At 38.8% G+C, this 27,931-nt stretch overlaps 1 protein-coding gene across 1 annotated transcript in view; it reads left to right on the top strand.

Annotated features, from left to right (window-relative positions):
* Window positions 1-5,905: 5,905 nt before the first annotated feature.
* Window positions 5,906-27,931, top strand: part of alk (ALK receptor tyrosine kinase) — a 582,818-nt gene continuing 560,792 nt past the window's right edge. The window contains exon 1 of the mRNA XM_055155128.1: window positions 5,906-6,551. Within this exon, the coding sequence (XP_055011103.1) occupies window positions 5,906-6,551 (646 nt within the window). The remainder of the gene's footprint in view (window positions 6,552-27,931) is intronic.

The following is a 27,931-nucleotide window of genomic DNA, read 5'->3' as shown; positions in this document are numbered from 1 at the left end:
ATCCTCTGATCCTCTCAGCTCCTGTTCTCTGCCACATGTTGAAGCCATAACATGCAAATGAACTGTCGCTGACTTTTATTCCATTTGTGTGAGCCTTATTCATGGGAATATGAGGGTAAATCGGGTGAAGATTATTATTTTCAATCAAAATCCATGCCTTACTGTGTGTTTTATTAGAGGCAATAATACTGCTATTACATGGCACACTGCACTGCCATAAAATAGATAAAAAAAATAAACATATAAAAATTCTCATCAACATTTTATTGCCATATTATCGCTATTAACTGGTGCATCTTTAATTATTATTTCTGTAGGACTGTCTGTTAATGGGGTCATGTCATGCTTAAAAGTGCACTGTGTAACTTTTTAGAGGGGGCGTGCCATCGTTGCTTTGCTTTGTCTGAATTTGGTGGCATTAAATCATCCGTCTACCATTGTCAGTTACAGTTTTTTGAGCTCACCACCACAGATCTGACCTGTAACTCTCACCTCTTCCTCGTCATCGAAACAGAAGCGTTTAAAGCCATACTGTGGAGCATTCCAGGCAAAGCAATGACATCTCCACGGAAACAAGCGAGTGGCGACTTCTCCACTAGAGATGTTGCATCATGTTTTTATTACGCTCCGCCTCCCCACGTCCGAACAGCCCCCACAATGGAGTGTTTTGCGTCTTGTCTTAAGACCCACTTTTATTGTCTGGCTTTTAATACGGCGTGAGTTGTGCGGTCCTCTGTGTTTTTTACTCATCTTATTTTATTCATTTTATTTGTTTTAGTACTGCTTTTATTTATTGATTTCATTGTTTTTTATCTTTGTTTCTATTAGTTTCCATTTGTCTGGAACATAATTCCTCTATTATGTGCAGCACTTCTTGTTTATAAAATGTGCTATACAAATAAAGTTGGATTAGATGGGATTATTAATAATGAAAGAGTTAAGAAAACATTCATAGTTTAGTCTTTATTTGAATGGACAATGTATTAGCCAGACTGGTGCCACCTAGTGCCTCTGCTCAATTTAATTTCTCAACGACTAAGTCAGGAATCGGAATACACTAGACAGTTTGCAAAAACCCAGAAGTGCGAGTTCAGGCACCAGCCAAACAGCAAAGAGACATACATTCTGTGTTGGCAACGATTCCCAAGATCGAGGATTTAAAGCCGGAACAAAGAAAATGTTTTGTGAATTTTATCAAGGGGAATTTGGGAAAAGCTTAATATACCAGTTAGCCCCGTTAGTGGTGCATTACGTACGTTGCGACCTAATAGCAGCGATTGGTTAAATAAAAAAAAAAAACGAATCCTAATGCTTCCAGGTCAGACGGATTCCACAAAGTGAAACCGGCTGATGAATCAGACTAACAATGTATAAGAGACATTAAAGTAATAAAAAAAAGAGAGATGTTCTGCACCATATTATAGCTAAATATCTCCCATCTGCAGCCCCTTGTATTTGAACTGAACTGCAACAAGTGCTTTTCATTGCTGACTAACCAAGCTCGTACTAAAATTGGACAAGACTGAATTAACCCTGACTAACACTATGTATTGGCTATCGCTTTTGACATACAACTGTGCCATACACCGTACAAGTAAAATTACAACACCGTTTGCACCATGTCCACACACGGTTACCTTGGAGAGCGCTCTGTTTTAAATACCAGGTTACATCACGTCTGTTCACCCTCCCTTTACTTAGTCACGCTGATGAGTTGCATGTCATTGTGGAGTCTTAAATAATAGCACGGTGACACCTCCACACTATTATTCATCCCAATGAGAAATCTGTTGTTTATTTCATGACTCAGCAGTACGGCACAGGCAAGCAGAAACTGGGACATTGCACTTTTTCAGCTGTTGGACCGTTGTGGATTATAAAATCGTATGTGAGTTGAACACGTGATGCACAAATGAAGAAGGCTGTGGAGAAGAATGGAGAAGAATGATGGCGTGTGCGAGACAGTTCTATTATTGGGGAGGTAATTACAGGCTCAGTGCAGTGATTAATTGAAGATAATATATATTCATAATTTCACTTACTATCCGTGCGCTTCATTCATGTTCAAAGTAAATGGTTTATACAAGTATGACAACATGGGCAATAAGTCACACAGAAAGATGCTCTATGTTTGTATTGAACTAAATGTTCAGTTTTTCTTTTCTCTGTAGTTTAGTGAAATTTTGTTTTATTCCAGTGCACATTTATTCTAAGCAGCTCTTAAGATAGCAGTGAGTTTGCTGTTTGCTGTCTACATCTAAATATAAACCGTTGAGAATCAGGAAGTGCGCAAAACTCTGTTCTGGTCTCTGAAAGTGAAATGCGCTTATAAACTCATTTTGGTGAAAACTTAAGGATGAACTTTGGAGCTCAGCAAATAGTAATAATTAAATGATCTAATTCAGCTTTTTTCCCATTCTGAAGTTAGTACAAATTAGGTATCGTGACTTTAAGGTTCATTGACATGATTGTTTGTAATTATTATTTCTTCTGGTGTATTTTAATTGTGCAACTAATTATGCTGTATTATTAAGGATGTAACAATAACCAAAATATTGTGATCGTCAAATCTATCTATCGTCAAAGTTCCACAATAATATCAAAGACCATCACAATATTGAATTACAAATCTCTTTGTGTAAGAGAATTTAAGTAATTTATCTTCCATGTACATCTCAGTTTAACACTGACTCACAAAAGCCACATTTACACCATGATCTTCCATGGGCATACCACTATCTAACTCAGGGGTGGGCAAACTTTTTAATTCGTGGGCCACAAAGAGTTCTAAAATTTGATGGAAGGGCCAGACCAGGAGCAGATAGATGGAGTTTTTTGGTAATCCACCTCATAAGAGAAAAAAAAAAAAAAAAAAAATAGAAAACATACCCCATGTTATTGAAATATCCCATAATTGAAAATCATTACAAAGCATTACAACAAAATATCTGTCTTTCAAGTCCCACGGTATTTACTATTTATTGAAATAACTATTAAAACACAAAAAATATTATTATTATTAATATTATTTAATAATTATTATTATTATTATTATTATTATTATTATTATTATTATTATTATTATATTCTTCATATTTGGTGGGCCGGATTAAAAACATTAAATGGCCGCATATGGCCCCCGGGCCGTAGCTTGCCTGGTGCCACATTTGCTTTATAAACTTCCTTCTTTGGTAGCATAGTAAAGGGGCTTGAACACTCAAAGCTCACACTATGTTCACTTTTGAAATCATACTATGTTGCCTTTTCAAGTCCCTCCAGGCCTGTATTATTGATGGTAAATAAACTTCTACTGCTTAAGACGTCCAGTTGGTCTCTAGACTTTTACTTCAGCCCTTTCTTGAACAAGCTGAAAACTTCTACAGCACTTTGCTTAAATAAAGAGTTATGGTGCAGCAATAGCTAAAAAAAAAAAAGACAGAGGGAACTACATAGACCATGAGGCTTTGCTCCATTTCAGTGTACACTACAAGAAGAAATAACAGTTGTAAGCACTTTTAAATCTTAATTCTTTGGATTAGGTGTTGTCAAGGCATTTTAAGAGGAAAAAGTTGCATATTAATACTTTTGTTAACCTCCACAAAATATCTCAGTAAATATCATACCGTGAGATGTGTATCGTGAAAATATCGTACCGAGAGATTTGGATATTGTTACATCCCTAATCGTGAGCTTTCCCATGATATTGCAATAAATATTGTATTGTGAGGTTCATACCGTAAAGATATCGTATCGTGAGACTTGGATATCATTACACCCCTATATATATTAAATTATATATATATTATACTAAATTATACTTTAGATTCTTATGTACAGACCTTTATGGGGGCGGCAGTAGCTCAGTTGGTAGAGCATTCGCCCACTGATCTGACAGTTCGATTCCAGCTCTCGACATAAAACATTACAGGTTGAGCAGTCAGATCCACTGACCCACAGGTTGGCTGGTGTGATTCCAACTCCAACAGATGAATGCTGTCATTGTGTCCTTGGGCAAGACACTTAACCCACCCTGCCCATAGTGTCTGTACACTGGTGTGTGAATGGGTGAGTGGTTCCTTGTTGTAAAGCGCTTTGAGTGCCTTGAAGGTGGAAAAGCGCTATAGAAAAATGTGTTTCATACCTTCACACTGAACAAATGGAGGTCTGTACATAAGAATCTTAATTATAATCAATTCAGAAACCCTAATTAATCAGACTAATTAGCCCCTCATATCACTGAGTTATAGCGTATACACTGTTACTGCCACAAATGCATCCAGACTCCAATTTACCTCAAGAAATCAGATAATTGTTGATATAAATGAAAAAAAAAAAAAAAAGTCATCCAGCCCTCCACCAAAAACAGAAGCCCTTTCTAAGCCCTTAATCGCAGAGAGGTCCTTTACACATTAATTCTAATTTATCTTCCAATCCTGACCCGGAACTATTATTTTCTAAATGTCAAGGTCAGGAGCAATTGCATATGTAAATGGGACTATTACAACCTCTTCCGTCGTAAAGACTCTCTCAAATATTTATACGACTCTTCCACTCTATAATTCAGCCAGTGTCATCTCATCATGTGTGGCTGGGGTACGTGTTAGAGCCTACAACAACACATTGATTCATAACAATTAAAGTTCAATAAAAATGCTTTACTTTGTTGTTTTATTATAATGGATGTGCCCTATATAGAAGACTTTACGCTTAATTAATGAATAGTTAATGATAACCAGTGTCTCGTATGGCCCTAATCCTGCTCCGTACAGATAAGGTTTTAACGTGACACGGTAAAACATTCCAGAGCAATTAGAGCGGTAATGGATTTCTCAGAGCGACTCCAGGCGACGCTGAATTACATAAGTGTGTGCGCTAACGCCATCTAGCGGTAATTGCATGGCCTGCCCAACTTTTCTCACTGAGGTTTATGACAAGGAGAGAGAGGGGGGGAGAGTCTTCCTTCTAAATTAAAAAGGAAATGAACTCCTGGCGTCTTAAGAGAACACGGTAGCGTCAAATTGCGTCGCAGGAGCCATTTGGGATCTGGTCCGAAACTATTCCAGTCCCAAACAGCAAGACGCACCGCTGTGTAATTTCCGGACACACAAAAAACTCAGTGATTCATTGAGAATAATCTTCGTTATGAATGCCATCGGGGGGAGAGTGCGCGTTATGGCTGCACTGGAGTCGTGTTGGATGAAAACCGCGTGCGCTGACGTCAAATATTTTCTGGGAGACTTTGGCGCGCAGGAGACTCTTTAAGAATACACGCGAGACCAGATATCTAATTGTGTTTTTATACTTTTCTAATTGCTTCCCTAAATAAACGAATTGGAATTGGATATTTAGTTGGAAGAGGAGGGAGAGAGAGACAGATGCGGTAGAGAGAGGAAGGGAAGGGGAGAGCGTCGCTGCATCCCGCTGCTGACAGACACAGAGACCACTTGTACCGCCGTCACAACTGTGCCAAGAGACAGCGAGCCTTTGAAATCCACAGAAGCGGAGCAGACCGGCATATCAATCAGCGTCCTGGAGAGGGAAGAGAAGAGAGAGACCAGCTACCTGCTACAAAAAGCGTCGGCTCCTCGGGTGTGTGCGCGCAGAGCTGAGGGACATGGCACTTTTCACGCTCGTGGAAGACGCTTGGACAGGCAGACAAATGTAAAAGAGACAGGAGAGAGAAGGCTGCTTGTGCTCGTCTTGGTGCGCACTGGCGGCAGCAGCAGGGGCAGGAGAAGAAGCGCAAGGACCCGCAGGATAATCGATTCACACTCAAGCCACAATCACACAGGATTTGATGAGAAAAGGAGGTTTATCAAAGTGTTGAAACATGGCTTTTAGGATTTGCGTTATTCTGGTTTGTTCTGCGGTATTTCTCGTCGGTCTGCACTGCGTCTCCGCGGGGATGGATGCCTCTTTCTCCACGGGATTGAACATCAGTACCAGCGCTACTAATAGTGTTGGTGGAAGCAGCGGAGAAACGAAAAGAAACACGAACCAAACCAACGACTCACGGATCAAGCGGAAAACCCTCGCGGTAGACCTCGTGGTGCCGTCCCTGTTGCGCTATTACCTGGCGGAGTTCATCAAACGACCCCTAAATGGAGACTGTCTGACTTTAAGTGGCTGTTACACTGTGCGTGCCAACTTGAGGATGCTGTGCGTACCTTTACAGAAAATCATCTCTACTTTTGTGGCTGATTCCACGCAGAGAAATGTTTCTGACGGGCAGCTGCCGTTCTTTCACAAACGGCCGCTGTCCAAAGTTCTGAAATTGGAAGCGAGAAAGTCTAACCAGGTCGTGGTGGAGATTGGGGAGGATTTAGTGAAGACGGGCTGCGGGGGCTTGTCCGTGTATGAGGAGGCCCCCGTGCTCACGCTGGAGATGGACCTCACTACTGTTGTGGAGTGGTGGCTGGGAGCAGAGGGGGGCCGCATGAGGGTCAGGCTCATACCCGAGAAAAAGGCGCAGGTGCCCGGGATAGAGGATCGGTACGCAGCTGCTATACGAGCTGCAGACCCCCGCCTTTTCCTCCAGATGTCCTCCAGAGGTGAGTTACTATTTCTGAGATTTACGCACACTTTACGCATGTTCCAAATGTGAAGATGCTGTGACTGATGTGTGACCAACAGTTGTGCGTCTGTTCCACTGCTGCGTGTGCAGCGTGAACACCTGTCTCCACGTGAGAAACTGCTCGCGCTGACACGCAGTGATTAGGAGATGTGATTAAAGTCAGCAGAACTTTATCTGTGTGCATATACTCTTTGTTTACTAGAATGCTTAAGGTTGTTTATTTTGAGATTATCTGTCTCATTCTCTATGAGATATTTAGGCGATTGTGTTGATGCCTCTGTTTGAATAGAATGGATTGATAGACTCATTTGGAACATGTGTTAAGAATTTAAGTTCTGTGTGGTCACTTGTGCTAGTGGTTACTTGTAGTATTGCTGCAAAATGGATGATATTTCACATGGCTATTTTATACTTATTTATTGAACCCAGTGTTATCAGGATACAGAGTTTTTTTATACTGATTTCAATGACATGAAAATGGAGATTTTAGAAAAGAGCTTGTAATTACGTTTTTATTAGCATGTAAAATTGGATCAAGACCATTTTCATTTTACCTCTATTTGAGATTCACAATCTCTTGTGAGACGTGGCCAGGGCAGCAAGTAATACAGTCACAACACAGAAATCCCCCAAATCACCATTCTAAAACTATGAATACAAATGGATTTGTATATTTATTTACAGAAGCCACTTTGTTCCAGTTTGCTTTGGAGTTTGGAGAATGCGGTTAATATTTTATTTTTCTGGAACTAAATATTGCTTGGTCTGCATATGCTCCGTGGTATCTCTCTTCGAAACAGAACCCCAGAACAGCCCACCCATTGCATATCTTTTTCATCTCAATGTCTTTAATTTTTTTAATGCCTCTAGTTGACACTTGGTCTCATTTGTCCCTGTCCTCACCTCATCTAGTCCAGTCCATGTGTGATGAACAATATGTAATTTATGCTATATTTAAGTCCCCCCTCTGGACCTCTTTATAGCTATTCCCTGAGGTCTCACGCTGCATGGTGAAGGTTGGAAGAGTATAAAAGCTCTGGGCCTTTATTTTTTGATTAGGCTCAAATTAAGCCGTTATCTACCAAGAAAGCTTTAGCACTCAATACTCGAGGGTCCTTCCCTGGTTCTCGAGCATCGGCACAATCAGTGTAATTGCTTAATCACTTTGATGAAGGAGGTTGGCCCAGATAGGGAAACGCAAGTGAACCTGACAGACAAAAGCAATGCACAGGGCCCGTCCCTGTCGGAGGTAGACAGACGAGAAGCCCCCTGCTGACAAATATGTATACAAAAAGCAAACTGTTGGGCTAAGGGTGAACTGGCTGGAATAGTGGAGTGATGTTGGATTTTGAAATGCCATAATAAGGAAAAAATACTGAAACATTATTGGAAAATATTTTGGAACTTTGCTATTGATTGTGTGGGATATTTCAGAACTTCTTTTATGGTGCTTAGAAGTTTTCTTTTCTACACTAGTCATGATTGAATTACATTTACTTTTTTTAACTTTTTTTTTTTTTTTTACCACTATTAAGTCCGGGCTTTGAATTGTTTTGCTTTTGACCTGGTGTATTTCTTGATTTTTTGGGGTTTAAACTCGATTCGTGATCATTTCAACTTAGATTAGTTAAACTGTTACACTGCAAAAACTAAAATCTAAGACAAGTTATAATTAAATTTATTTGGTAGATAATTCAAGTATTTACCAATGGAAGACTTTTTGTTCCTAAAATATTAAAATACATCTTGCTTCTCTTAGAAAAACATCAACTCTTTTCACTTAAAATAAGAAACAAGCTCTAATGTTGCTTGAATTAAGAAGCACACACTTATTTCTTTTACTTGCCAAGTTGAAGCTTCGTCAAATGAAGTAAAATGTTCTTAAATTTAAGTCATATTAACTTATCTTGCCTTTATTTTTAACATTATTTGCCTCTTAAGGGAAATTAGTCTCTGGCACAAATAAAACAATACAATAGAGACTGAATTAGTGCATACATTTGTACAGTCTGAGCAATTTATTTGGTGCATAAAAAGATTTGGAAGAAAATATGTGCTTGTTTCAGTTCTTTTAGTTGGCCAGACACATTATTTTCAGTTGGTACTTTGTATTGATGAGACTGGCCACACACTTTTAAATAGGGCAAATTTGCAACTTTTTGGTCTAAAAAGTTTGCCAAGTTTGCCAGATCTGTTCCCCAACTTTGTTTTTGTTGGAATATTTGTTTGCAGTTATTATTGTTAGTATAGTTCAGTGGTTTTCAAACTTTTCGCGCCAACTACCACAAAGCTCTCCAAGTACCAGCACATCCAAACATGGACTACATCAGGCCTTAATTGGCTAGAAACCAGGTCTAAAATGAGACTAAACCATGGATAACGGTCTAATTAAACGTACAGTGTGTAACCTGTTTGTTTCTATGGATATGTCATTGCTCCACAGTATGACATGAAACATTTATCTTACATGTATTAAATTAAAGCTCAAAAATATCTAGAGAAACAGACATTCTGACCTCTCCGCAGATCTGACCTGTAACTTGATCTGGTTTGGTCTCCATGAAGATAGAAAGTTTTAATACCGTACTGTGAAATATTCCAGACAAAGCAACATTTCCACAGAAAAAAAGTATTTGTTGGGCCCTCCACCAAAAAAAGTTACACAATGCACATGATTAACCCAAAGGAGGACAAAAACAGCATTTTTCAGTGTAAAAAATAAATCCTCTTATAGTATATTTTAGTAACACAAACTCAAAGTGCTTCATTGACGTGTTTGCTAAAAGTGTTCCAACAGAAAGTGCAATTGTTAATCCATTTGTGTGTGTGGAGAGTGTGGTGAGTACAGAACCCAGCAGGCTCCCCCACTGCACAGCTGCTGCCGCTGGAGATGGAAAAAGCAGCGGGACAGGAGGTGCTCGGAGCTCACTATTTGGGGATTTTTTATTACAATGGTAGAATTGTGTGTTGAACCTGTGCACTGTAGCAGCAGGTCTGCGCGGTAGCCAACAGGTTGTGGGCTGTGGATGGGGCTCCCAGATTTGTTTGTGTAAAAACAAGGGAAATTGCACTTGGGCTCAATAGACCAGCTGGAGCTTTTGTTTCAATATTTATACAAGTTTTCAAACACAACTAATGAGTGGGTATTAATTATGTAACATGCATTGGCTCGTTTTGTGACGGTTGCATATGATAAAAATGTGACACAGTTTTAAGCTTCTTTGATAACGTTTAGCTCCTACTGTAGAAAGGTGCGAGTGTCTAAGTCTGTGGTTGATGATGATCGGAGAGGCCAATTGGCTGCCTTGCTTCCATCAGTCTACCCCAGAGGAGCTGTAGCTAAAGTAGTATCTTAACCACCAAGTATGGAATGAATGAATACTGCTTGTAGTGGCTGTATAAGGCGACTGCACTTCACATTTTAATTGACTCATTAATTTGGAATTGAATGTGTAGTTTTCACAGATGCAAGATTGGTATGTGCCTTGTAGCTTTATTATTATGGTAGTGTATGTGCCTAGAAAGTTAGAAGACATGCTTTAGGATTAATAATGATCTTAAATTGAGTTTAGTTAAGGCTTGTATTAGGGTTAATTGAATAGTAATGAAGTCATCTCTTATCATGGTCACGCATTTCATCAGCCCAAAGCCGTGTTATCAAGTACAAGTGTTGTTTCCTCATCCTATACACTGTAATAATACTTGGTAACTAGATGGTATATATATATATATATATATATATATATATATATATATATATATATATATAATATATATATATATATATATATATATATATATATATATATATATATATATGCATCATTGGGTGCATGGCAAGTAGATCCTGGGTTTGACTTGAGTGGTTAAACCCCGTGTTTGTATTGCTGCATAGAATGGTGGTACGATACTAACTAGAGTATGTTTACAGAATATATATATATATATATATATATATATATATATATATATATATATATATATATATATATATATATATGTGATGCTGTTATAATTTCAGATAGGAGCACAAGAGCGAGATTCCCCAATAGCTAGAGCTACCTATGGACCTTTGAGGTGCTACAGGTTTTTTGCAACGTACAATTTTAATGTGGTAGCAAATATGGCAGAAGACCTTCCAGAGGAAATACTTAGTGGAGGGAATGACCCATTTCATCACCAACCAAAACAAAAGAGCAGAGAGAGATTTATACGATGACAGTCTGAACAGAAGGCGCAAAAGTGGCGTTGCGTCTTCACTTTGTATTCTGCATTTAGATGAGCAGAGGAAATCTGCATGCATATGGCGACACAAAGGTGAGTGGAATTTGATTTGGTATGCATGCCATCCACCAGAGTTTTGCGTCTTGGGCAGTGTAGACGGAAACGCTACGGCAGAGCGTATTCAGCTTTTCCACTATGGAGGGTGGTTTCCGATTTTTGTGATTTTAAGCCCCCCAAAACACCATCACTGTCTAAACGAAAGGCACTTCCGATAAAATATTTTGTCATTTTTAAACGTAAGTGTTCTCATGTAACCCTAACCCCCAACCCTAACCCCAAACCCCAAATCCAAATCCTAACCCTAACCCTTAGAAGAGGTTTTCCTGTTTAATCAGCAGTTTCCAGGGGGAACCAGGTGAACACCAGATAAGGGACACTTTTTTTCAGAGAACTCTTCGATCTATATCTATTTTCATGAGAAACAAGGTAAATTCACCAGTCTTGAACCTGATCTTTCCACTTTACCCTAGAATGCACTATACTCAAACACAAATCTATACTTGCTGCCCCTCATCTGTATTAAATACCACTGACCTGTAGCAAGTTCATCAGAATCTTCAACCATGTCCACACAATGAGGACGGTAGTGCTTGAACAGATCGTTTTGAATTTTGTTTTGATTCTGGGTTCATAATATTTTTTCATTGCAAGATAGAACTAATGGTCTGGTGGAGTACTGCACTCCTCAAAAGCTTTTAAATATCTTTTTGCATACTAAAAAATAAAACTCTCATCTTTCTCAGCAAGATACTTTGTAACATGGGATATAATGATACTAAAGTGCCTAAATAAGTTATGACTAAAGCATAACTCATCTCCAGTCTCGGCACTTATCATTATAAATAGTTATGGATGAGGGGAGCAATCAAAGAAGTGCAATGGCATCAACTTTTATTGGGCCTAATTAAGTGTCGCCCGTTGTTTATTGCAGCTATGATGGCGTCCTCCATTCCACATCCGTATCCTGAAATTGATCAATTCATCAATCATTAAAGGCCTTTGCAGTCGGAAGAGGCATCTTGGTACGCCTCAGCCAGAGATGTACGAGTGAGATACATTATTAAATACTGCATCAAAGTACGTCGCAAAGTCTAGGAAGTGTACTGGCTTTGTTATAGGCTTAGAAGTCATTTCCAAATGATCACACCAACGTTTGCTTTTCCAAGGACTAATTTATCGGAATAAAATTTGTGTAAAGATGACATGACAAAAAGGAGTTAACTTAGACTTACTTATTGATCCACAAGGGAAATTATTTGGACACTGTTAACTCTCACTTCACAATATAATATAATAACAAAAAGCAACAATATAAATGGTAATACTTTCAAAATAAGTCTTACTGCTTTGTCTGGAATGTCGCACAGTTACTGGTCAGATCTGTGGAAAGGCAATCCTGCTCATAAAACAATGTTTGTTTTACAAAGTATTTCTGAGCAGTAGAAAACTGCATTGTGATAAATGAATGCTAGTTCATAGGGATGTAACAATAACCCAAATATCATGATATCGTATCATCAGTGTTCTCACAATAATATCGTGGACCATCACAATATATCGAACTACAAATCTCTTTGCTTAAATGAAGAGTTATGGTGCAGCAATAGTTTAAAAAAGACAGTGGGAACTACATAGACCATGATCCTTTGCTCCATTTCAGTGCAGACTACAGGAAGAAATAACAGTTCTAAACACTTAAGTCTTTGTTTTTTGGATTAAGTCTTGTCAAGGCATTTTAAGAGGAAGAAGTAGCATATTAACAGTTTTGTATTGCAATAAATGTCGTACAATGAGATGTATATCATGAAAATATCGTACAGAGAGATTTGGATATTGTTACATCCCTAATCGTGAGCCTCCACACTATATCGTGAGCTTTCCCACAATATATAAATAAATATCATACTGTGAGGTTCATACCACGACGATATCGTATCGTGAGACTTGAATATCATTACACCTCTACTAGTTAAGTTTAATGCCATACAGTGAAACATTTCAGGCAAGCAATAACATCTCCATGGATCTCCAGCAAATTACCGTTGCATGTTTAACTAAACTAACTAACTAAAAATTAACAATAAAAACAGAACTTGAGCCAGGATCAGGAGTATAAGGATTAACACATGGGTATACAGTATGAAGATACAAAATGGGACAGAACTAGAAGCAAACTGGAACTCACCCAGAATTAAACCAGGTCTAAAGGGGTTCAAATGAGGAGTACACCTCTGACTTCTAAGGAATGGACAACTACAGGAGGAAAAAAAAAAAAACTTGGACATAATCTTTAAAGGACCATGTATCACTAAAATTACATGTACCAGTGTTTGAGAAACATTAAGAGAAACATATGCAGGATGCAGTTGCCTATGCTGTGACCATAATGAGAAGTGTGCTTTGAATGTTAATGTGCTTTTCAGATTGAGTTGTTCTTGTGCTCATTCAACCGCAGCCAGTGAATCTGTGTATTTTCTCCTGTGTTGCCAGATAAAACATGTCTATTAGCACCAAACAAAGAGGAAAATACAAGTCAAGGATTGGATTACATTTTGAAAGGCCGGGTAAACTAAGCCCTTTTAGATTTGTATTGATTACACTGGTGCATCAAAGACATGTGCTAAAATGGCAAACAGAGAGATAAGCACGTGGGATTGGGCTGTTTAAAGGATTTTCTCTGCACTTTCGCACTTCCTCAGGACACAGGGGGACAATGTTTGAACTCCTTTACCATAAGAACAATGAAACAAAAAAAGATGCAAGAGCTTTTTCTGTTATAAGCGTACGCCTAATCTCCATTAAAGCTCTTAAAAGTGGAACCCCCTGCTCGTCTCCATGGAGATGATATTGTTTTGCCTGGTCTGTTCCACGTTAAACATTACACATTACTATCTTGCATTTGGAAACGTTTTTATTGCTCCAAGATATCTTGAAAAACATGCATTCTTACTCTGAGCAGGCTTGCCTCTCCACAGATCTGACCTGTAACAATGTGGCATCACCTGCTTGTCTCCATGGTGATGAATAAGTTTAACACCGTACTGTGAAACATTCCAGGCAAAGTACCTTCTCAATGGAGGTAAACATGCGGCAGACATATCACTAGAAAAGTTACAGTGCAACTTTAACAAACTTGGAAAGACTTCATTTTCCTCAGCATTTAGACAAACAATTATACATGCTTATTTTAAATATTTTAGTCTACAATCATCTTAAAATACAATCCTAAATCCACACAATTTACTAAAGATAAGAATTTCTTTTCAGATAGCTTTCAATTTCTTTCTGAATGTATTCCACATACTGTTTATGTACTCGCTTTTGTGTACTTAAATTGAGTTTTTGGGCACAATGGCCAAAGCACGTATCCTTAAACTAAACAAAATCTTCGTTTGAATCTTGTTTTGAGCATTATTTTTGCACCTTTCCAACTCCTATGTACATTTTGTCATAGTGTACTGCTTGCAATGAGTGCTAAGTTTAGATGAGAAAAAGCTGAGAGTGCAAACAATTTTTTAAAACCAAATCCAGGCTTAAAATTATAGACTGCATCTGGTCGTGGTCCAGTGGTTGTGGTCTAGAGCTAGTTTTCACAGCTGGCAAGTGCTGCAGTAGCCTTGAGGTGTGAATGATCTGTGTCTGTCTCTAGTTAACAATGTGACAAAGGAAGGAGCTGTCCAAGGTCCTGACATATCAAAAAACATGAGGAGCAGCGCTGGAACATGTATTTTCTGTTTACATAAAAGCATCCAACTTAGTATGTGCGTTATATGTTTGCGTGGGCTAACAGTTGATGGTGGTTAGTGGAGTTAATTGCTGTTTATTTTCAATTTTTCAAATCATTGAGAAGAGGCGTTTTCAGTGCAGTTCAGTTCTACTTTACATGTATTAAATTGTAGGTGGTTTTATAACTCAAAAATATAAAGAAAAACAAGCATTCTGTCAATGAGCGGGGTTGCCTTTCCATAGATATGACTTGTAACTTGGTCTCAATGAAGATAGAAAAGTTTAAAACCATACTGTGAAACATTCCAGACTATATACATAAATGTGTTAGGATTGGATGGTATCCACATTTTTATACCGTTAGACCTTCTCAGGATTTTACCAGAGTATATGGAATTATTGTATTACCAAAATGTTTTAGTACGACTTTGGTAAACTACGAAGCTGCCCCACTATACGGTCTATGTGTAAAACCTGCAAACTAATAATCTCTGAAAAGTTTCACATGAACCATCTACAACACGATACACACAGAACAGACTCACCATCAGCCGCGCATCCTCTGTCACAGAAAGAACACTCATATACCACTGAGTCATGTCCTTCCATTCCAACAGAAGCTGAACTGCATCAGCGAGACAAGGAAAGAGTTGGTTTTATCAGCGCTTTATAGTTTATGCCACCAGACATGTGTTTTTTTATTTCTGTAAAATGTAAACAAATGTGGCCTGAAGCTAAAATGGGGGGAGGTTGACCAACTCACTTGCGGCCAGACTTGCCATCTTGTCTTGGTCTCCCGAAACTAATTGAACATGATCTACCCACGCAGTTAAAAGACACATAATAGACACTATTAGTTTTAAATCATGACAGCATTAAATTGAAAATACAATCAAACATTAATTTGTGCTGAGCAAACAAATGTATCAATAAATTATAATATTATATTAGGTCCTTATGCGCTGCAGATTTTTTAATGACAGTAATGAAACTGATACCATTGCTACTTTTTGATACCGCGGGAAACTATAATACCGTATTACTGTCCAACCCTAATATGCGTATGTGTATAGTAATTATTGTGACAGGCCTACAGAAATGTGTAAGTGAAAATAGCATATGGAGAAATTTTCATCTTGTGCTGCTGGTGTCAAGTTATTTGAATAGTCTTGTGTTCCGAAAGAATTCCAATGTCACACTTATTATAATATAATACAATACAATATCCCATTCCCAAAAGGCATATGCAGTATTCCATATCTCACACCTTTCCGCAGTCTTTGTGCTTACCTGCAATCTCAAACTTTGTCCAATCTCTAAAATAATCAACTCTTATTTCCCATCCATTGCTTTTTTTTTTTTTTTTCCTGGCATGTTCTCCCTGTATTATACATTGCTCACTTGTTTCCCCCCTCCAGTAAAACTCCAGCTATTAGCATGAAATAAATACCCACCACGACACTGGAAATAAATTGGCGATCAGGCCCGTGTGCCGTGGGGATTCAAGGCATTAACAGTGGGCGCAGCATTCCTGGCCCTATGTATTGGCCCTGTGGGGGTAGATCATTAATGAGCAGTGCTTGGATGAGTTACAGTGTAGGTTATGGGGAAAACAGCAGTGGGCAGGTGCGATAAAGAGTTGACCTCTACTTTATTAACCTGTGTTATGTTCACCGAGCGGCTCCGTAAATAGGCGGCGAGAGGATCATTAAACGATTGGCGGTTGACGGGAGAGCCAGAAGAAAACGGTAGACCCTTGGTTCATTAACTAGCGAGCACCTCCTGGCCACCCCGCTGCAGATGTTGATGCTCTTCACAGGTCCATTAGCCAAGGCTGACTCCATAAACGTTAGCATGTCTGAGGGCTTGGGCTTGAGTGCTGCTTTGATCCCCTCTGAAAACATGCCTCTTGTGTGTGCTCTAATATTGGAAACGGTGGATCAATTTGTGCTGGCAGCATGGTGTTCTGTGGTTGTGTCCTTGAGCCAGACAAACACAGATAGTTGTTGTTTGGTCATGGGGTCAACATGGGTTTTCACATTTGTGTCGTTCCGCCCCAGGAAAGCTCTGATCGCAACAACAGTCGCCTCCAGAGAAAATTAAGTAAATGTTGTATTAAAGCTGAAAAGATGAATTGACAATCACTGTTTAAAAAGATTAAGTTATTTATTAAAAACCAGGATAATCTAAAGTTGTGGCTGTGTGTTGGCAAGAGGAAGTCAATCTTAGGTAACTTCAAAGTTTATAGTAAGTACACAGTATAAAAACCTCCTAAAGCCCAACCATATGATTGAATTAGTGAAAAAAATTTAATTGCGATTTTTCTGGCAGATATTGCAATTTTGACTTCATCCATGATTTTTTTATTTTTTTTCAAATCAAGTTTCAGTGCACGTGAACATGTGCAAACATCACAGAAACTTACATCATACCAGAGTCCCGCAACCATAATTTGATGCTGGACCATAATCTACGCATCAAAGACAATAAGGGCTGTGACTGGTCGTCTTTACCACAGCTCTACAGACATTCCTTGTACCCCACTTTCCTTTCTTTCAATATACATTGAGTAATAATGAATGTTTAATGCAACTATGACACATTTGTTTACCTTGTACAGAAACAAAACTTAAAACAACATGGCTAATTTGCATAAACTATAAGTTCTGAAAAAAACAAAAAAAACTCTCTCCTTGTGCTGCTGATACGGACTAATGGACACGACTCAGTGGAATGAGTGTTCTGTCTGTGACAGAGGATGTGCTGATGATAGTGAGTCTGTTCTGTGCTTCTATAGCATTGGAGTTTGTTCATGTTAAACTTTGCACAAAAACAAGGATTAAATCCTAGCCTTCGAGCGTTGCGGTGAATTACTTAGCGGCACATAGACCTCGACGCAAATTCATAAATCCATAAACTGGACTTTAGGAGCACTGCAAAAAAATGCAGCTTTGACGCTCCCAAAATGGAGTTGTCTCAGATCGCGATTTTCAGTTCAAAATGATAGATCTTTCAGCCCTAGACTGAATACATCACTTGAATACATCACATTTGTAGATGTAGTATATTATCCTTGGGTTTCAGAACGATTAAAAATTAGGACTGTTACCATAGTGATTAAGACTTTAAAATAAAATATTTATTTTGAGTGGGGAAAAAAAGGTCCTCAATATGTTGCATCTTATCTGAAACCCATGAATATATAAAATGTAGTTTGAGATGCCTTGCTAAAATGGTATTTTATAAAAACATGCATATTAAATGTCACTGATAATTATTTAGAGCAAATCCTCTAAAGTGTAGACTATGTGAGGTTGTGTTGTGTTGTGATTCTGTCTGACCAGTGAAAGCAAAGCAGCTAAACCAAAATACCCTGTATTCCCTGAGGAGGCCTTTGACTCAGCACCCCCCCCGTGTGAAGGCTTTAGCTGTTGGCCACATTTACTGTTCCATCTGACGCACAGAGTCTGGACTTTCTTTATAAAGTTAGATTATTCTGGAAACTGTGTTAAGCCTGTCTCGCCTGTAGCTCTATGGGGAGGGTTTTCTCATTAAAAGATGGATACACTTTTAATACTCCGTGTCCAAATACTTCTCCCACATCTTCTGTCATTCCCAAGCCCCCAGTGTATAATTTTACACTGCACCAGACTAAGCGAGGTTTCCAAACAGATGTTAACTTAATTGTGGTAAGCCCCAAATCTAAATAATTTAAATAGCTCTAAAAATATAAATCTTCATCCAAGACTGATGAGATATTGTAACTTGGGTGTTACTTCTTGAATTTGAAGTAAATAAAATAAAGGTCGATGTAATATAATATATAACTAATCCGGCATTTACAGCACTAGCAAATCATCACGGGCCAAGTAAATACAAAAACTGAATACAAAAACTAATTTGAGACTGCACCCTGTATACACCCTCCAACCTTTTTGTAACTTCTTATCCCAGGTTATTCATTAATGTTCAGAAATTGTCTTAAATGTGAAAATACTGCTTTCTATGGTGCAATGCCACTATGAAGAGGCGGCTATGAGCAGCAGAGAATTAGTTTTGTAGCTTTTAATAGCACAATGTAAACTTCTGAGCCACATATGTGATAATAATTACAAAACAGCATTAACAAAGCAGATTTAGTCTTCTTTAAAAACTGCATTACCCAATTTTCAAACTCTGAAAGCATCCATCCAACTGGTACTTAGCTCTTAGAAACACTTTTGCACATTTTTAATATTCAAATGCATGGATTTTTGGGCATGTGCACAACTTCAAAGCTTTTTTTGTTGTTTAGTTTTTTTTTCAGATGGTGAAGTGAAACTAGGGAGTACTGCCAAAACACAGTCAAACCTTCTTATTCTTTTGTCTAAGATAAAAAAGTAAAACAAAACACAAAAAGCATTATTATTTGATGCAGCCAGACGGATTTCAACTTGATTTTACTCAATTACAAACACTAAAGGCCGGTACTTAACTAAAATAGCACTTCTCGCATCTGTCAATTCAACCTATTGATGCACGCCAGTCATCAATACGCTGTGTTTCAATAGAAGTCATTCATTTAGTCTCCATTAGGTTGAACGTTGCTCGGTGAATGCAGCTGAATGAGAGTGAGAGCAGAGCCGTACACTGTGCACCTGCTGACCTTTCACTTAATACAGCGTGCAGGTGGAAAGCTCCAAAGCCAGTGGAAAAGTGACACGGACTTGCCGCCAATCAATACGCCCTGTGACATTTAAAGCTTGTATCAATCAGCAGCTAATGGGAAAATCAATGACGAGCCAGAACGACACGCCGCTGTATTATTTATGCATTTCTATGATCAATTGACTGGACGGAGCCGAGCGTCGTATGTCTGTGGGCCCCTCAGTGGACCCCTCTGACCCTTGGTACAGTTGATCGATGTAGTGGCATGATCAAGTACATGTGTCATCATGGCTGTCACGATAACACATTTTCAAGCACGATATATTGCTACAGAGAAATATTGCTATGAACGATAATATAAATTACTACTTTATGGCATTGTCACAAAGCAGGATAGTCTCAGTAAACCACTTTTTAAAGGTGCAGTGTGTAACTTTCTGGTGGAGAGTACCACCTGCTTTTCTCCATGGAGATGTTATTGCTTTGTCTGAATTGTTTCACAGTATAACATGAACCTTTCTATCATCAAGCCAGACCAAACTGCAAGTCAGATCTATGGAGAGGCAACACTTCTCACTGTCAGAATGCCTGTTTTTCAAGGTACCATATTTTTTTTAACTATAAGTCGCACTTTTTTTCATGGTTTGGGTGTTTCCTACGACTTATACTCCGATGCGACTTATATATATTAAAATGTTCACACTGGCAGCTGCGAGAGGCTCTAGGCTTGTGTGTCAGTATCTGCTACTCCTATTACTCCTGTCACTTGGCTCTACTGTGCATGACTCTTGCAAAAAGAACACTGTCCTGCTGCAAGTAGTGAAATATTCAGCCGAAAATGATAATCGAGCAGCAGAAAGAAAGTTTGGAGTGAGTGACAAACTTGTGAGGGACTGGAGGAAAGTGGGGATGAAGAACACAGCTTCATGGTAACCAAAGGGTGCACCATGCAACTTTCATGGAAGTCAATGGATGGATCCACAAAGCCTGGACTTCAGTGACAATCGAAACCATCCTGTCGGGATTCAGAAAGGCCGGAATAATTCTAACTGGAATTGAAGCTGAGTCTGACAACAAGTACACAGAAGAGTAAGGGGCGCTCTGTACTTCCGGAGGTCATGGAGTTGCTCAGAAGTGACACCGAGGATGAAGAATTCAATGGATTTAGTGATTTGGAGTGAGATGGAGAGTTTGGTAAACTTGTTCTGTTCTGTTGTTTATGTTATATTTATCAGAAGAACTGTTCATATGTGACATTAACAGACTGTTGTTCTCTGTTCTAGTGTTGTAACTATAACTTGCCTTTCAAGATAAAATGTGGGTTCCTGGTCTCAGATTTTATCAAATAAATTTACCCCAAAAAATGTGACTTATAGTCCAGTGCAACTTATATATGTTTTTTTCTTCTTCATTATGCATTTTTTGGCTGGTGCGACTTATACCTCGGAGTGACAGATAGTCCGGAAAACATGGTATTTTTGAGCGATAAAACCATAAATGTAAGAAGAGCTGTTTAATGTCATACTGTGGGACATTCCAAGCAGAGCGTAATGACCTTTCCATAGAAACAAGAACGTGACTGACCCACTGCACCTTTAAATAAATATACAGTAATAATTAAAAGCGTGGGCTGTGTAATTTGCTATAGCAGTTATTTATTCTACTGTCTACAGTCCAAATCTTACATTATTACAGAAAAATGGCAAAAAATCTCCCCATTATTGCAAAGAAAAAGTACCCATGATAAATATTGAGCCCCAAAATATTTAGTTCCAGCTTTAATATATTGAAAAGTCGATATTGTGATTATTGTGACAGGCCTATGTGTCACAGAGTTAGAGTGAATGAGGCGTGATTTGGTGACACTGCTGAGATAAGACCTGCTTAGTGGATAGCGCTCAGTGTGAGTTTTTGTCAGTGAAAAGTGTTATCAGTACTGGTGCTTAGGTCTGTTCTCGGTCCTCCTCTCATATTTGGTAAAAGACACGACATCATCAGAAAAAAGAAGATTTAAATGGAGCTCTCTGATTGGAGTGCTTCTAATCAGCAGAGTAGCAATTGTCAAGACAGTGACCTGATACATTTGCATAGAAACACCATTTTAACAAGAGTTTTTTTTTTTTTTAATGGAACTCCTCCATGTGTCCATGAACTGTCCACTGCTATTGTTAAAAAGAGTTTAAAAGTTGAACGTGGAATGGACTTTTCTTGGTCTATGTTAACTTGCTAAACCATATTAAAAAGTCTAAATATCTTACTCCCCCACTTTTTCCAAATTAAAACATATTACAGCATAATACCTAATTTAGAAAAGTACAGTATGTTTGTGTAAATAGTCATTTTATGGCTTTTATTGTATTAGTTCTGTTGCAGGTATTTTGGAGATGTACAAGTAAAAGTACTGAGCCAAATTGAGAATAAATGGTAATGCAAATGGAATGGAAGGACTATAGCAACTAAATGTCCTGCAACTACAATTCAGACTCCCACAAATGTATTTTATCTATAGTATTACTGCCGCTCTAACTGGCTATTATACTGCACTTTAGTGTGGCAATCTACATCTAGTACATTGTATTATTTTGAATTGAGGTCAAAAAGTACTTCACTGATTAGTTCTGACTTAAAGGTCCTTTAAGGTCGCAAAATTGACTCCTGTGAGCTTTAAGCCATGTTAGAATATTGTTACTCCATCAGAAACATAATTTGTGTTTTGATTCATTTAGATATGTTTGAGTAATCCTTTCATTTTGGTCTGTTTAGGGCTGTCGCAGTTAAGGAATTTCTCCTGCGGTGCGCTATAGCAGCTCAACACCGCGGTATGCTTATTTCCGTGTGGTGCGGAGCTCTACATGCCGGTCCTTTCGCCTGTGGTCATCAGACGGTCTATGCAGGTGCATGTTAGTCCTGGGTTAGTCCTGGGTTAGTTCTGGGTTATCACAGGCACGTGCGGTAAGGGGTGGAATGTTAACAGGTCCGGGCGGGTGCGGGTCTCTAAAAATGGACTCGTGCATGACTCTGGGTCAGGTCACGCTGGTGATTAATTTTTGAGGTTATTGCGACAGCCCTTGGTCTGTTTACATCTCAAAAGCTCAAAATGCTGGAAATAGTTCACCTTATGATGTCATGAAGTGGCAGTTTTCAAGTTAACAGCTGCTTTTACCTTTAGTTTAGTGGTTCATTGGCAATTCCAGAGCTGAAAACTTCCAAATTATTGTAGTGAAGGTGTAAGGAGTAACACAATTGACCACTTCCTGACCTTTCTGTTTGAGACTGGAGCTCTAAGAATGCAAGGTTTGTGTTTTAAACATGTGTGAATGAAACAAAACACAACTCCAGGTATGCGATGAGGAAACACCATTATAAGATAGATCAGGAAATAGCCTAATATGAGCCCTTTAAGCTCAAAAAAATGGTCAGTAATTACTCCAACAATTCATGAATGCCACCAAACTAGATTCAATCATTCCTTCCAAATTTAGTTCTTCTCATTTGTCTAATGTATATTTTAAACCATCACAATGTAAGATTACATATCACATGACCTCTGCTAACCTACATCTCAGTCCTTTACGGTCTCGTCCTGAATTGGAGCAAATTCAGTGGAGCGAACAGCACTTATTTCACAGGGTTAACCAATGCCAGACATTCACCTCCATGTCCCACCAAGACAGCTGCTGATGAATGCATTTTAATGAGATAACCTCTGACCTCGCTCAAATGAAGCTAAGACATGGCGGCTGTCGGGACGTATGGTGACATGTGAGCTGTGTGACTTTAAGGAAATGGGTAAACCGTGTAACAGAGGGTCTGATTTGCACGTACATGAAAATCTGATTGCCTAACCAGTCAGTGCCTTTGGTCTGGAACTGGACTATAGAAGGTGAGAAACCTCCCTTTAAAATTGAGACTAGGGCTGTGCCAAAATGATAAGGCAAGTGCAATATAATCAACAGCTCTACAGCCAATCCACAGCCAAATATCTCCATGGAGACAATTAGGTGGTGGACCCTAAAAAATGCATGGTAATTTGGATCTTCCTCCAAAAAGTTGCATAATGCACCTTTAAAGGTACAGTATGTAACATTCTGGAGGTGGCACATCACTTGCAGCGTGATTCATCGGCCGGTTTCACTTTGTTGAAACCATCTGACCTTGCAGCATTAGAATTGGTTTACTTGAAGGTAGGCAGGTACTTTTTTAATTTGACCAATCACTGCTATTTGATCATGATGTATGTAATGCATCAAGGAAGAAAGGAAGAAGGGCAATGACATCTTTTCCCTTGATAAAATTCACCAAACATTCTCTTTGTGCCGATTTTAAATGCTCGGGAATCGTTGCCAACAAAATGTATGTCTTTGTCTACATCCATCTCAGCCACTTTGTTTACTGTTGTGCTGTACCACAAAAGGGACCCAGACAGGCGCTGGAGTTTGACATCATGTCTTCACAACTCTACAACTTCCGGGATTCTTGTAAACCGTCTAGTGTATTCTGATCCCTGACCTAGTCGCTGGAGAGAAATGAAATTGAGCGGAGGCACTAGGTGGCGCCACATCACCTGCACCATTCCATGGAAATAGAAAATGAAAACCATACTTCAGAACATTCTCCATGAATATAGATAAGATTTATGCTAAAGGAACTGGCCTGGCCACTCAACTCTTATAGGGTTTTACATTAAATTACAAAGATGTTTAGTCAGGAACTGTATCCGTGATTTCCAATAGGGCATCGTTGACTGGCGGGTTAATGTACACTAGTAAAAAAAAGTCCATAATATACTGTATATCACATTTGTCACTGTATTGCAATAAACATGTCACTATAAAGCTGTCTTACCATTGCTATACTTTTTTTTGTTTTGTTTATGTTTGAGTTTTAATCAAACCATAAACCAGTCAAATATATTCTAACTACCTGGTGTTTTGACTCTTCAATCTTCCAAAGCTTCTCTGTTGACTGAAATACACATATCAATCTTCACTGATACCTCCAGGAACCTGCCAAACTATACACAACCACTACACAAGCTGCAGATTTGGAGAAGTTCTGTCCAGGTTGTATCTCTAAAGTTATCTGTTGTCTTTTCACCTGACAGCTTTCACAGTTTTCCAGTATAGTGTCTATATATTGTGACTTACAATATATCTACACTTGGGCCTTTTAGTGGTGTGGCCGCGAGGTCTTATTATATTTGGCTGTCTCTCAAAGCTTGGAATGAGAGAATCTCCTGCTTTGCCAGATGAGACAAGCTGCTGTGGTTCAAACATGAAATCTGGATAGTATTGCCAGACTGATAAACACCTTGACGATGTTCTTTGATGGGATTAATTATTCTCGTTTCAATGTTGTGATAATGAGAACGATTCAAGGTGACATTGTCTGATTCGTCTTGCTCTGACTACATTCTGAGCACTGTCTTTATGCTCTTTCCCCTGATGTTTGAGTTATTTATGCCACTTGCTTGTTCTTAAAAAAAAAAAGAAAAAAGAAAAAACGGCAAGGAAAAAAAAAGTGTGGAGCTGCCTGTTTGATTAATGGGGATGCTTATATGAGGGCCTTGGTGCTGTAGTGTAGCTCACAGCGAGGTACGTGCTCAAATGCGTATTGTACATGATCTGAATGTGAAAGTTGAATAAGCTCCATTTCATGCTAACGTATCGCCACATATATTCTGTGTGTGCGTGTGTTTTTATGTGTTCTTGACTGTCAGTATGAAATATGCAAGTAGTTTCTGATTGTAATGTTTTGCACTCAATTCTGTGAACCTCATCATTTTATTTGTTCTTTCTATATACTGGTGGTAGTCATGAATTATGATTATTAGTTAAAACATGCCATATAGTCTTTCATTTATTTATTTTATTTACTCTATTACTCTTGTTGTTGGGAATTGTTTTTTAAAGGTGCATTGTATAACTTTCTGGTGGAGTTAGATGTTATTATCTTGCCTGGAATGTTCTAACCTGATTCATCAGCCGGTTTCTACGAAGTGAAACTGGCTGATGACCTGACCTCACAGCATTAGGATTGGTTCGCTCGACGGTAGGCGGGTACTTTTTTTATTTAAACATTCGCTGCTATTTGGTCGTGACGTATGTAATGCTCCTCTAATGGGGCTAACTGGTAAATTAAGCTTTTCCCAAATCCTGCAGGAAGAAGGACAATAACGTCTTTCTCCTTGATAAAATTCACCGAACATTCTCTTTGTTCCGCCTTTAAATCCTCGATCTCGGGAATCATTGACAACACTGAATGTATGGCTCTTTGTTGATTGGCTGGTGCCCGAACTCATACTTCTGGGGTTTTTGCAATTCTGACCTAGTCACTGGAGAGACATGAAATTGAATGGAGGCACTAGGTAGTGCCAGCCTGACTAGTTTTTTTTTTTTTTTTAATGGTGCATTGTATAATTTTCTGGTGGAGTTAGATGTTATTACCTTGCCTGGAATGCCTGGAATAAGGCATAAACTTTGTCTGTCTTGCATTTATCCATAAAGGTGTTTTTATTGCTCAGATATCTTGGAAAACCCACTGTTACTGTGAGTGGGTTTGCCTGTTCACAGATCTGACCTGTAACTTGACCTGGTGACACTATCTGCTTGTCCCCATGGAGACAGAGAAGTCATGCCATACTGTAGAACATTCCTGCAATAACATCACCATGGATACAGGGAGGTGGTGGAAACATCCACCAAAAACGTTTTGGAGGTGGCAATTCACCTGCACGATTCCATGGAAATAGAGGAAAAACCATACATTCTCAATTATATTGGATATCATTAAGAATTTGCCGATATACCTCGATACATAGGCCATGATACGATACATATCTTGATACAGTGAACTTTCAATTTAATACAATATATTTCAAATTGATTCAATACAGTTAAAAAAACATAAAGGCTAAATCATGGCTGTGATACTAAAAGTCTTTGTTAAACCACTTCTTGTGCAAAGTTCATATGAAACACAAACATTTAAATCCTCAAAACAGTGAAAATGTCAATTGTGTTGCATAAACGAGTTTCCTTCCACTAAACAAACAACAAAACTGTTGCACTATAACAAAAATAATTTAGTGTAAAATATACCAAAAAAATATTCTTGATGATAAATCGATGCAGCAGCCCACGATATGGATACTGTATCATCACAATAAATGATATGCCGATATTTTGATATTTTTGCACACACCTATTTTCAGTGGATATAGATCAGACTGAAAGAATATAGCCAAAGAAACAACATTTCTATGGCAACATGCAGGAAGAGGCACTCCTCCAGACCAAATAAGACTCAGGTTTGTGGAGATGCAAGCCAGCTCACAGTGAGGACACACATTTTTCTGCATTTTCTACTTCAATAAACACAACCAAAATGATAAACATGCTCTATCTTTTTGGCTAAAAAAATGTCACAGTCAGGCTTTAAGTCATCAAGCAGTTTAAATGTGTGTATTCATGACTTCATGACTTGAAGATTATTGCAGTCAGTCAGACGTTTTGGTTGACTAATGTTATTCAGAAAGATTAAAACATGAAAGATGTGGCTTCTCCTGACTCAATGACTCATCTTGTTGAGACTTTTGGCATTTACTTAACATTACAGCGTGCTCTTTCAGCTTAATTTATGACTTAGAGGTCTGGAGTTTTGATATTAGAAGCGCATGTGCATATTTGGCCACTAGAGGCAGAAATGTGTCTCCTCTACTCAAACAACATGCACATTAGTTTACTTTTATGCCTCCTGTAGGTACCTGCATACTAATAAATAGCCACATAAAAACATATCGATTAAGTAAGCTTTAATATGTGCATTTTAAAGCATACATCTTAACAGTCTATTACCTTCGATGCCCTTGTGGACCTCTTTACTTTGATTTATGAGATCTAATATGGCCAGCTGGCACAGAGATGAAAAACCCCAATGCGGGAAAGACAGAAGACGTAAGCATGTGGAGGATATAGAATAAAGCCTTGGACTTCTCTCTCCAGTGAACCAGTCTCACTAAGCCTGGCTCAAACAACCTTCACCTCTGACACATCTTAAGCCAAGAAATCGTAACCACAACCAGCGCCACAACACCGCTCTCCGAACATTCACCTGAAGTTAAAAAGCTATTAGCTCAAGTGGCGCTGGACACAATACACACGTACGCTGGGCTGGTTCAGGAGCAGACAGAAGTGCTCTCGGGCCACATCCCCAGCTCCCTTTATGATCTGTAATGGGATTGTAGAGGGGCGCCAGCAGCATCCTCATCCCAGGACAAAGCTCTCTTAATGGGATATGATGCGCCCCGAAAGGCCACAGCAGAGAGAGCGGCTGATCCCATGAAACTGCTCCTCAAACCCTCCCCCCCCAACTGCCCTCCTCCACACTCCAGAAGATCGATCCTGCTACGTATCAGAGCAACTACTCCTAGGGCTTTGTATGGATCTGAAATTGAATGACATGACATATAGCTGGGGTGTAGTCAGCTGGTGATCTATGTTATAATGTTGTTTCCTCATCAAAAACATGCCTGGAGTTGTATTTTGTTTCATTCACACATGTTTAACACACAAAACCCTGTATGTTTAGGCTGAATTCTTCTCTCAAATCACTGTTCCACGTTGATGTCATGTGGTAATACAAGAAGTAGATGAAGTAGATTTGAACCTCATGGTATGATATGTATTGTGATATCTTGGG

Source organism: Boleophthalmus pectinirostris, unplaced genomic scaffold, assembly GCF_026225935.1.
Source record: "Boleophthalmus pectinirostris isolate CB_2022bp ecotype Guang Dong unplaced genomic scaffold, ASM2622593v1 HiC_scaffold_10, whole genome shotgun sequence".
NCBI lineage: Eukaryota > Metazoa > Chordata > Actinopteri > Gobiiformes > Gobiidae > Boleophthalmus > Boleophthalmus pectinirostris.
Note: the sequence above shows the minus strand (reverse complement) of the source record. Positions and strands in the feature narration are given on the sequence as shown.